This window comes from Phlebotomus argentipes, unplaced genomic scaffold, assembly GCF_947086385.1.
Source record: "Phlebotomus argentipes unplaced genomic scaffold, Phlebotomus argentipes genome assembly contig_2, whole genome shotgun sequence".
Taxonomy (NCBI): domain Eukaryota; kingdom Metazoa; phylum Arthropoda; class Insecta; order Diptera; family Psychodidae; genus Phlebotomus; species Phlebotomus argentipes.
In genome coordinates, this window is record NW_026776162.1 from 10,534,463 (window position 1) to 10,545,486 (window position 11,024).

Below are 11,024 nucleotides of genomic sequence, written 5' to 3' on the forward strand. Positions count from 1 at the left end.
CTTATCTCGTGATACATATTTAAATGAGTGATTTGCATACTCTAAAATTAACCCGGAAAATATTCAATTACTCAAAGTACAGAATTAAGATTGCGTGATAAGCCTAAACGAGTTGCATTCAATCACGATAGTTTCTTCTCAACTTCCTGCGTCCGGAGAAATTCGGACGTGAATTTGAAGAAGTTAAACAGTCAAATGCTCTCTATTGTTGATGACGTATTAGAGACGCTTTGATCTTCTGACAAAGAAAAGCGTGTAATTAAATCGTGAAAGCGCTTCGTAAATTTCCTCTCCTTACTAATTATCTTGCCAGTCACATTTCCACGTAAAAGCTTAAATCAAAAGCATGACAATTAAATTGATTATGTGTCTATAAAATCAGGGAATCACTCCAGAATGCCTTTCAGTTTCCACATGCGCTGCCCGAATGCAGCTTCATCAAGTGACACAATGAAGCTTCTCGTGATCTGTTCTGTGCTTCTCCTCGCCGGCACGATGATGGCCTACAATCTGCGCGAAGAGGACTTACAATATGTGAAGAAACTGACACACAGATGTGCAAACAAGACCGGCGGAAATGAAGAGGACATCACGAGTTTTCTGAACAAAGATTTACCGGAGAAGAGAACGACAAAGTGTCTCTACGCTTGCATGTCGGAACTCTTTGGGATTGTGAGCATTTTTTTTCATAGGATTACATAAGAGAGCTTAGATTGTGATAATGCAGTTTTACTGATTCAGACAACTCAAACATTAAGTACGGATTTTGATGAATGTCTTGCAGATCACCCGAGAAGGAAAACTTGATGTTCAGGCACTGAAGGACATTGCAAAGTTCATGTACGCCGATAAGCCTGATGTGCAGAAAGTCCTGAACGAAATTGCCGACGCGTGCGTGAACACAGAGCACGAAGATCGCTGTGAATTGGCATACAAAGCGACACATTGTGCAATCGATGAGGCCACCAGGAGGAATATCAATTACAAGGAATTCATGTAGATGCAAAACATAAACTTGTCAATGTTTCAATAAAGATAAATTATCCTCAAGTTTTCTTATATTGATTCTTTTTTGCACCCTTGGCTTTCATGTCAATCTGCAATTTCCTCGAGAGAGAAACAAACGCCGAAGAAAAATGTCTGAGAAATCCTAATTTATCGTCATAGAAGGCAAATAGATGGATTTTCAATAAAGACATTTCTATTGTCTTTCTCTGCATAAAAGATGCATTCAGCCAGACATGAAAAGCTCTCGCCGTTTATCCAGCCAATTGATTTTTCCGCGAAGTTTTGCACATTCTTCTTCATTTCTCTCTCTCTCTTCCTCTTGGGCTGAAAAATCTCCGTCAGGGAGTCGTAAAATCCTATTTTTCGCCTAAATACACTTAAGAATTCATAAAATTCGTATTCAACTTTCACACTCATCATTCCTTTTACGGTGATTTTTCACGAGCCATAAATCCTGCAACGCCCACAAGTCATAAAAAGCACGCCGTGAGCCCGAATTAAAGCTTTGCGTTGATGTGTTATGGAAAAATTGCACACGAAAACCAGCCAAAGCCTGTAATTACGCTAAACGATTCCCTAATTGCAGGCCACGGCAATTCGTCTATAAAATGACAAAGTTAAGTGATAATTTTCCCCATAAAATGTTCAGTTGTCATCAAAGAGTTTGTAGAAGCGGCGGAAGCGCAAGAAAAGATGTTGAAATTAATCATTTTGGTGATTTTCCTACAGAGTCAAATACAGCAGACGTTTGTAAGACAATTCAGCAGCTCCTTTAGCCTTCACCCCTTGTAATCAAAGGGGCGAGAAAGTGTCGTCAGAAGTGATGAACAGCTTAGGGAAAATCCTATTAAGTTGAAGTGTTGAAATATGTGCAACTACTCATTTTTAAGCAATACTTTCTTAATCAATAAGCGCAACGTTTTAATTGTTTTCCTTTCTGTAACTAATTTGAGAGACGTTTAAGACCTAGAAAAGCAATTGAAAGCAAATTCTTACAAAAATATTGACTGAGAAGTTCAAAAATCTTCACATTAACACTTAAACTCTTCTTTTGATCCATAATCTTAATTTTTCCTGCAATTTTCTTCTCATAGTGCCAAGAAGATCCGATGAAGCAAGCTGCACAGCTCGTCAGACAGAGTTGTCAGCCCAAAACCAAAGTCACAACAGAAGCCATCGAGGGTGTCAACAAGAGAATCTTCCCGGACAATGACAAGAGCATCAAATGCTATCTGAATTGTGTCCTCGAAATGGGTCAAACGGTGAGCAAAACTCCATGTTCCAGAGACAAAATATCAAGTTGGATAAACTGTATTAACGCCGTCTCATTCGCAGATGAAGCGCGGTAAAGTGATCTACAAGCAAGCAGTGCAGCAGATAAAGCAGTTTGTGCCTGAAAACCAGAAGGAGAGCGCACTCTACGCCCTCGACATGTGCAAAGATGCGCGTAAGTTGTGCCGTCTTAATTGCACGTCGCACAGAAAATCAAGTTGAGAAAGCAATTAGATGCACGAATTACACGACATCACAGGAAAATGCCGGGTGACGCCCTTTCCTGTCCACCCTTCGCCACCCCTCTCTATCCCTCTGGCGGTCCAGAGCAGACAAATATTCAAATGAAGAGAGTATTTTCCTCCCCGCATTTTCTATTACTTTTCATGGTCAGTCGCGCGACTGTGTTGGTGTATTTTTAGCTGCAGTGGCTTTAATTGCGATTTGTTATGTCCCCGACAGACATTCTATGGTGCGAGAGACGCTTTTTTATGCACACTATTTGGTACATTTGCAATTTAACCATCACCAAAAGCGCGCCCCGGGCGGCCAAAGGGCGCGTCAGGGACGAAAGAGAGGAACTCAGGGCTAGAAATTGTGTTTAAACCAAAAATTCTAGGTAAGAAACGATAGAATGACTTTCACAGTGGGCGTGGCTTGCGAATGGGTAGAACTAGTAATTAAAACATACTGGATTTATCTTTAACTCACTAGAACCAATAAAAGCAATGGAAAATGTTCGAGATTTTCAATAATTATTTACAGCAATTAATGATATCTAGACATCTGAATTGGACAAAGTTTATCATCACAAGACTACAAATCATTGTGGGCGGAGCTTTCATTAATTTACTTTCACAACGATTTCCCAAGCAAAAACAATACAAATTACAGAATAAACCCAACACCTCAAAAAATGCACTGACAAACCTCTCGAGAGGAAGTTCATTTTGTCGACTTCCGACCTTTCGCCTTCCGCTGGCATCCGAGTACGTAAAACTACCCGAAAAAATCAGCCAGATAACATGGGGAGCAATTTAAATGAAAAACCACTGAAGATACTCTCGTTCCAGTGATAATTAGAATACAAATTGTTCCTATTGTGTTGCGCCATTTGCGCGGGTGTGTAATGAGGATTTTTAAATTATCTCCCACTTCCAGCCAATGGCCAGAAGGATCCCTGCGAGGCTGCCTACACACTGGCCAAGTGTCTGTTGCAGCACAACCCGAGCGGCAGTTTTCCGTGAGGAAAAACAAGTAGAAGAACGATTGCAGCGCGTAATTAAGATTCGACTGAGGAATACAAAACATTGCGCGCTGCTCAGAAATAAACGACTCTTGCCTTCGACTCAATTTACTCCCCATTGTTTCTCACTCTTTATCTTGTGGGAGGGTTTTTGGGGAGAGGAAAGTCACATTTTGTGTATAAGTGGAAAGTTACCTGGTCTGATGAGGAGTCATCCGAAGTTGTAGTTCTTCACGATCTCGCGGAACATCGGCTGACAGGCGAACTTCACTCGGAGTCTGCTGCAGAGCAGGAAGACGCCCGACAGTTTCCTGTGGATGGAGTAGATCTCATCTGGCGGAGGACACAGCCGATGAGCCACCATTGTCGGTACCAGATCCACAATCCTCTTCGTCGTGTCCTGTCGCCCAAAGTCAAACTCTCCGTCGCAGGAAAAAACCTCCCCAAGAATCATCACAGCGTCCACGTGCGCGTTCTCCATCGCCTTGCTCTCGTAGCCTGTCAGGAAGCCCATTTCCCGCGAAATCCTGAGCACAGTGTCCCTATCCTTCCGGCTGGCAGCGACAGTGACCTGCAAACAAAAGATTTGGTTAGTGAAATCCCACCAAAAACAGCCTCTAGAGGCTCACCTTGAGGTAATTATCGATGAAGTCCTTCGTGTAGAATCTCGTGGACCCAAAATCGATCAGCATGAGCTGCCTAGAGGACGTATCGTAGAGGAAGTTGGACCAATTGGGATCCGTTTGCATGCACTGCATGACAAACAACTCCTGCATGCAGAGATTCATCACGCCGCGCCCAATGATCGTCCTGTGGCTCTCGTCCAGGTCGAAGCACTGATCCAAAGGCACACCCGGCACCAGCTCAGTGGTGAGAATGCTCTGCGTGGTCAAATCCCTGATGACTCTGGGCACGCGATACTGCGGGAAGTGCGCCACCATCTCGGCGTACTTCTCCGTGTATTCCGCCTCGCGCAGATAGTCCACTTCCCACACCAGCTCGCGCTTGGCCACCTTAACGATGTTGTCGATGAAGATACCCGGCGGGAAGACGTCCCACACCTTCAGCAGCCCCACCAGATTGTCAATGTCACTCTTGATGCTCGCCGCGACGCCCGGATACTGGATCTTTATCGCCACTTCCGTGCCATCGGTCAGCACGCCACGGTGCACCTGACCAATGCTGGCCGCGGCGAAGGGCTTCATGTCGAAGTGAGTCAGCTTCCCGCGCCAGTCGCTTCCCAGCTCACTCTTGAGGACTTTCTCCACCTGCCAATCCGGCATGTAATCCGCCGCTTGTCTCACTCTCTCGAAGGCCTTCGCGAGTTGCGGGTTGACCATCGAAGTGTCCTGCAAAAACATCCCCCAATCAGCACCAGCAGAGCTAACAATAACACTTTCCCTCCCCCAAACTCACCTGAATACTGAGAATCTGGCCAATCTTCAGCGCTGCTCCGCGAACTCTGCAAAGCGTATCCACAATTCTGTCCGCATTGGCCGGATTGAAGACCGCCTCCTTCACATTCAGCGTTCCTCCCAGGCCCAGCGCTCCCTTCGTCAGCTCCCCAATCGTGCCCAAACCCACGCCGGCAAACAGCCCGCCGAAAGACATCATCCTGCCAATTCTGGTCGCCGGAACTTTCCTCTGCTTCGCCACGGCGCTCAATTGGGGCACATTTGATGTTACTCTCGCCTCCTCAGCAGGCTTTTCCGCCCCTGTGTCCTGTTTGGCAATGAAAGTCATCCACTCCTGGACGTTCTTCTCATCCTCGGCCACAGAAGTGGGCGCCACAGGCGTCGGTACAACTTCATCTCGCCGGAAAACCTCGAATCTCGCCTCTGGCGATCTGTTTTTGTTCTGCGCCAGATAGTGTTCCAACTCTTTGAGTGTCAGTGAAGCTATGTCAACATTCCCGAGATCTTTGGTCACATTCCTGGGCTCCAGCTTCACGGAACTCGCGGTGAGCTGCCGGATGCCCTCCAGCACCACGGAGCCCCTCTCGGCGGCCTCCTTGAGGTTGTCTGACACACCGGAGAGCTTCTTCGAGGGATCCTGGAGAAACTTGTTGAGGCACTTAGATGACATTTCACGGTTTTGTAACACAATTTCCCGGATGCTGGAATTCGCCCAGAGACGCTGAAAGCACTGCTCTTGCGTCTTCACTGTGGCCTCAAGAACAATCTGAAGACCCCGCAGAAGAGCCACCAGATCCTGGCTTCGTGACATGACTGGAAAACACCGCTTCTGACCAGGATTTCACAACTTTCTCCGCACAGATGATTCCACTTTGAGGTTAAATCACGTAATAGCCGCCGCTCTTAGCCGAGACACAATTTCGCCTTCGCCGAGCATTGAACAGATTGAAAATCATTGGGGGAGAAAAAACGCGCCAACACTGAGAGAAATAATTGCTGCGCGTTGAAGTATTCTTAATTGCCAAGTTACTGTGAAATGGAATTTCACAGCCACTCAATAATATTATCAAGTAGATTGTAATGAGCGTAATATTATACAAAAATTGAGACTTTGTAGAAAGTTTTACTGGCCGAAGAGGACAATAAAATGCTTGTAAATCGCTCATCGCGCCTTAAGAAAAGTGAGAGGAAGCTTTTAAAGAGGCGCAAATGTACCCGAAAATATTATTACAAAATCGATTTATTGAATATCATTTAGCTGAATGTGTTTTCGAATCTCTTCAATGCGCTAACTTTCTGTCTCTTCTGCCCAAATTGAGGCCTAAATTGTTCCAAACGGTCAAGTTTAACTGACATCCTTATAATTTTTTATGATGAATTTACAAAAGAAGGGCGTTGCTTTTGATAAATTGAAGAAAAAAACATTATTTCTTATGTCTTAGAACAGTTTTTGAACTTGAATTCATTCTAAATCTCTTCCTCGCTCGAAATATTCTTCTTAGCAGTAAAAGAGTTGTCCAAAATGTAGTCTTAGAGCTTGTGGCGTTTTTTCAGAAGTTCTTTGCATGATTACTTTTAAACCCACCCTTTTAGTCGCTCCGCCTACTCTTGGAAACAACATGTAATCTCATTGAGCACTCCTTCAGCTACTGACTTACCTGAGAATACGCACTCAAGCGACTAAGTCTCAAGTTCAATGTGTCTAAAAATCAGCGGTATTCCGATTGCCATTGACCTCAGATGGCAACCAATAAACCACTAAATATCACCTTGAAAAGTGCCATAAATCCGCCAATGAAGCAACAATGAAGAGCTGTAAAGCTCTGAAAGAGGCGCTCATTTGGCGAAGAGGCACGTTTTTGTGCTACCAATATCTTCCGATATAATAAAATGAGACATGAGAGATGGCTAATTGCGTCTCTCGCGGAGTTGTGAAACAGAGCGACGCCCCTCTGCCCACGGTCCTCGACTCGCTCAATCAGCCATTAAATTATACGTCGCTCGGCAAATCCGTGGAATTCTTCAGGCCTCTCTTGCATCGAAAGCGAAAGGCATCGTGAGAGATTTCAATGGGGAGGGAAAAAGCCTCTCGTTTGGCAGCATGTGCGTGAAAGAAAAAAACCAGATCGACAGAGTGTAATTTTTGTGAGTTCTTTGCAAAAAGAACAAAATTCATTAATGTATGGTGCTTTTTTTCCCACACACAACAACAAACATCTAACATGAAAGTTTTGGGAAGGAAGAAAATAACGCGCAACTCTTTCAGTGGCTAAATAAACTTGACATTCATTCCGGTTCTTTTTTTCACTGCACAACACACAAAAGCACGCTCATGAGGCAGAAAATGAGATTAGAGGTGAAAAAATATGTTGTATACGTTTGCAAATCAATTTTTAATTTTCGCCACGGTGAGAAATGATCTCAAACATGCGGAGATTTCTCATTTTCTTACGCGATCTTGCAATTGTGCTTTCCCAAACTGCACTTTGATCGCATTCAAGATCACACCACCAAGATGTGATCTGAAGCGGAAGAAAAGAGTGTCTTTTTACAGTTTCGGACAGTTCGGGAATTGCGAGTGTTTTAATGAAAGTAAATCAATGAGGGAAAAAAACCACAAATTTATTTGCCGCTTTTTGTGCTCTGATTGAGAATGGAACTCCCGCAAAAGAGATCACAATTAAACTCTGGCCTTTCTTGCAACCCACGCAATTCGGCAATTGAGACTTTTCACTTGTGCCAAATTGGTTTTCTCATATCGAAAGGGCGATTTCTTCTGCAAATTTTCCACTCATCAACCGGCAAAATTACGTGAATATTCAATCTGAGAACATTTCTTTTACGTAAAGAGACAGTAAAATGAGCAAAAGTCGTGATTTTATTATTACAATTCAAGCTGAAAAAGTGTCTTTTTTCGCGAAATTAATTGCATTGCGCAATCCGAAGATAAGAGAAGACAAGTAAGGATGTCAAGTCAGAAGGAGGCAATTTTTCTTCGCTCCAGCCATTTGATTTATGACCATCAGTTTGCATTCATTAACGGCCAGAGCATTTTTTGGCAAATGCATGTTTTCTCTGGCGCAGCGACGATCGCATTTGAATAATGGTCATTCAACTCCAAAGCCAAGCGCCTAATTGACCAGAGACTCTGTCTCTCTGGCTAAAGAGATGTGAATAATTTTTTGTCACGCGGTCGTTTTGATAGTTGTTTGGGTTGTGCGATCATAACTTAAATACTCTGTATTAATATTTAAAGCGCTTTTGTGGAGGGGAAAAAATGTGATGTGTCTCTGATAAATTTCACCGTGAATTGAAAAAAATTTATAAATCATTTATTAATGGTTGGGCATAATCATTATTGTCGATACCCAGAAATTGCAACATGGGGGAAATGAAGAGAAATTACAGGTGGTTTAATAGGAGAATTCACACAAGTCACGCCCACGCGCAAGCCCCGCCCAGTTGACTTTTAAAACTCTTGAATTAGAACTTCATTTCAAGCGTTATTTGATTTAGCATACAACATTAGATCTTTATCTCTACATTTAATTACTGGAAACATATCGAAAACATCGCAATAAGTTAAGATAAATTACAACTTATTATACAATCAATTTTCAAACTTTCTTTCAGGAAAAAAAGGCATCAAGATTTTTCAATTAAAGATCAGATGAAACTTCAGGCTTCAGTTGCTTCAAAAGTGTGTCTGTGTGTGTGTTTTTCTCAGGAAATTCTCGATGTGTTCGATGATTTTTTACAACAGTCACTTTGCAAAAATACCTGGAAACTCACTGACCAAGAAAGGAAGGAAATCCCGTATAGTGGAAAAGATCGATCGCGCCACACCTGCGAAGCGCCTTCCGGTGTCTCTCTGCGACTCACGTGACTGACTCGCAATCTCTTCTTGAGTTCATCCAGCCAGAAGAGATTCTCCTCGAATTTGTCGTTGAGAGAAGAACAAATGCGCGAGGCCTGGGAAAAAAGGCGTCGCTCTCATGGATTGAGATTGAGTGGCAATTCTGGCCGGAATCTTTTCACTTTTGACGCTCACCTGTCTCTCTCTGGCGCTCGCGCTCGCGTGAGTATAAAAGCACATGAAATTTGGTGGTTGAATAGCATTGTTGTGCCAGTGGGAGCCAAGAGCAGACCGATAGTGTTTGGAATTTCATCGCCATCATATAGTGTTGGATTAAGTGGATTAAACGTTAGCGCAGCACTTTCACGATGTTGCCATTGAGTGAAAAAGTCAAGATCACGGTCAGCGCGATGGATTTAAGATGGATTAAAGGTGGATAAAAGTAAGGCTCCTTTGAATTTGCAGGTGTTCCTCGTGAGTGCCATGGTTCTGGGCTGTGCCACAGCCGTGAAGCATCCCAATCAGAGATCCTTCGTGCAGAAGAACGTGAAGAGAGACGCTCCTGTGGCTCAGCACTTCGGCGGCAGTCTTCACGGTGGCTTCGGACAGCAGAGTCACCAGCAATTCCAGCTGCAGGGACTCGATGGCCACCAAGGAGGTCACTTTGTCATGCCTCAGTACAGCTTCGCGGCGCCTCAGCTGCATTCCGCTGGCCACCAGAATCTCGCGCTTCAGGGACACAGCTTCGGCCACGGCGGAGGCGCAGGTGGGCAGCAGTTCACGCAGCTGGCCAAGATCCTCAGCACTCAGGGCACAGCTGGTCACGCGGGCAATCTTGGGAACCTCGCTGGCGGACAGTTTGGACATTCCTTCGCTGCCGGAGGACTGAAGACCGCGCCAGTGTCCTTCGCCGCTGCCCCTTCGACTAACTACGGCACTCCCGTGGCTTCTGGCCATCAGTTCGCCCATCAGCTGGGCGGCCTCCAGACGGCGGCGTTCTCTGGCGGACACGGATTCGGAGGCCTGAATCTGGGCAGCGCCCTGAAGGGCGGTGATTTGTCTGGCAGCAATCTTCTCTACGCCCAATCCTTCGGTGGCCATCAGCTTCCAGGACTGACGCAAGCCTCTTCTGGCCACACTGTGCCAGCCTACGCCATGGGGATCAAGGGTCTGGGACACTATTCCTCCCACGGAGGAGCAGGGGGACTCGGAGGACTTGGAGGTCTTGGGGGACTCTCTCAGGGTGGATTCCAGAGTCACGGCGATCTGGGATCTCAGGCCAGTCTGGCCAGTCACAGCCTTAGCTTCGACACTGCCAAGTACAACATTCCCACACTCTCGCACGGCAAGACTCTGGCTCCTGTTGCCTACGCCACTCCTGCGGCCTCCAATGTCAGGCACACTTCCATCTCCAACATCATGGATGGGAAGAACTTCAAGCCTTCCGTGCTGCTCGGGATGTACGCCGACGTGGGCGGTGCTGGCGAATCTCAGGGTTTCGGTGGCCTCAAGTACTCCCAAGCCTCCCTGCCCTCATATCCTGGCCACGCCACAGCCGCTTTCGACACCGGCGCCGCGTCGTCCTTCGGCGGCTACAACACCATCAACTATTCAGAGGGCATCGCGCACTGAGCGCTCCCTTATTTGCCAGCAATCTCTTAGTCTGTAACGATTTGTGTAAATTAATATTTATTTCGCGAAATTTCCCCCTTTTTCGCTGAGAGAGGAGAGAAATAATAAAAATGAAATGAATCTGTGAATATGTGTGAAAGACATTTGTTGCCATTGTCGAGACAATTTTCAAGAAAGAGAAATTCCCTCACGACTTGTGGAAAAACGCCACACACAAGAATTATACGGACTATAATTGGACTTTCTTTGTGAAATAGACTCTCCGATAATAGCCCAGCTCTCGCTGGGCGATCGCCATCCAGAGTGACAAACTGCGATGCAGTTCCGAGAGGTTAATCTTAACCATCATCCAGGCGATGGACGACAGCCAAATATTCGGCCGCACGAGAGATTAATTGGCGATTGCGCGAGGCAAAAAGTGCGCCAGAGATCAATTTGAAAGTACTGAGCATTCTCTTCGATCGCATTATTAATCAGAGAGGGTGAAAGTGACCACAACAGAATGTATTTGACCAATTCACACTTCTGGCCAATTGTGACACCTTCGCGCACTGCCAAATTGCTTTTGCCATATTTCTTGAGCACAATTGCTGAG

The 11,024-nt window shown here is 45.3% G+C and overlaps 4 protein-coding genes across 5 annotated transcripts; 3 read left to right on the forward strand and 1 right to left on the reverse strand.

Annotated features, from left to right (window-relative positions):
• Window positions 1-405: 405 nt before the first annotated feature.
• On the forward strand, window positions 406-1,059 carry LOC132264682 (general odorant-binding protein 19d-like). The gene is made up of 2 exons (XM_059764960.1): window positions 406-672; window positions 785-1,059. Exons 1-2 carry the CDS (start codon window positions 415-417, stop codon window positions 998-1,000), a joined length of 474 nt encoding a protein of 157 aa, XP_059620943.1. The 5' UTR covers window positions 406-414; the 3' UTR covers window positions 1,001-1,059.
• Window positions 1,060-1,646: 587 nt separating this feature from the next.
• Window positions 1,647-3,551, forward strand: LOC132262795 (general odorant-binding protein 72-like). 2 transcript variants are annotated; one of them, XM_059762224.1, is made up of 4 exons: window positions 1,647-1,758; window positions 2,103-2,270; window positions 2,344-2,455; window positions 3,442-3,551. In XM_059762224.1, exons 1-4 carry the CDS (start codon window positions 1,702-1,704, stop codon window positions 3,525-3,527), a joined length of 423 nt encoding a protein of 140 aa, XP_059618207.1. In that variant the 5' UTR covers window positions 1,647-1,701; the 3' UTR covers window positions 3,528-3,551. The 2 variants fall into 2 exon arrangements, with proteins under 2 accessions (XP_059618207.1, XP_059618198.1); XM_059762215.1 differs by lacking the exon at window positions 3,442-3,551 and adding an exon at window positions 2,743-3,185.
• Window positions 3,552-3,737: 186 nt separating this feature from the next.
• LOC132262785 (atypical kinase COQ8B, mitochondrial) lies at window positions 3,738-5,797 on the reverse strand. Its single transcript, XM_059762202.1, has 3 exons — window positions 4,943-5,797; window positions 4,156-4,875; window positions 3,738-4,097 (listed from the first exon to the last, which is right to left on the reverse strand). Exons 1-3 carry the CDS (start codon window positions 5,750-5,752, stop codon window positions 3,738-3,740), a joined length of 1,890 nt encoding a protein of 629 aa, XP_059618185.1. The 5' UTR covers window positions 5,753-5,797.
• A 3,368-nt stretch (window positions 5,798-9,165) lies between these two features.
• LOC132265274 (WAG22 antigen-like) lies at window positions 9,166-10,429 on the forward strand. The gene is made up of 2 exons (XM_059765853.1): window positions 9,166-9,198; window positions 9,263-10,429. The coding sequence occupies exons 1-2, from the start codon at window positions 9,166-9,168 to the stop codon at window positions 10,427-10,429; spliced, it is 1,200 nt and encodes a 399-aa protein (XP_059621836.1).
• The last annotated feature ends 595 nt before the right edge of the window (window positions 10,430-11,024 follow it).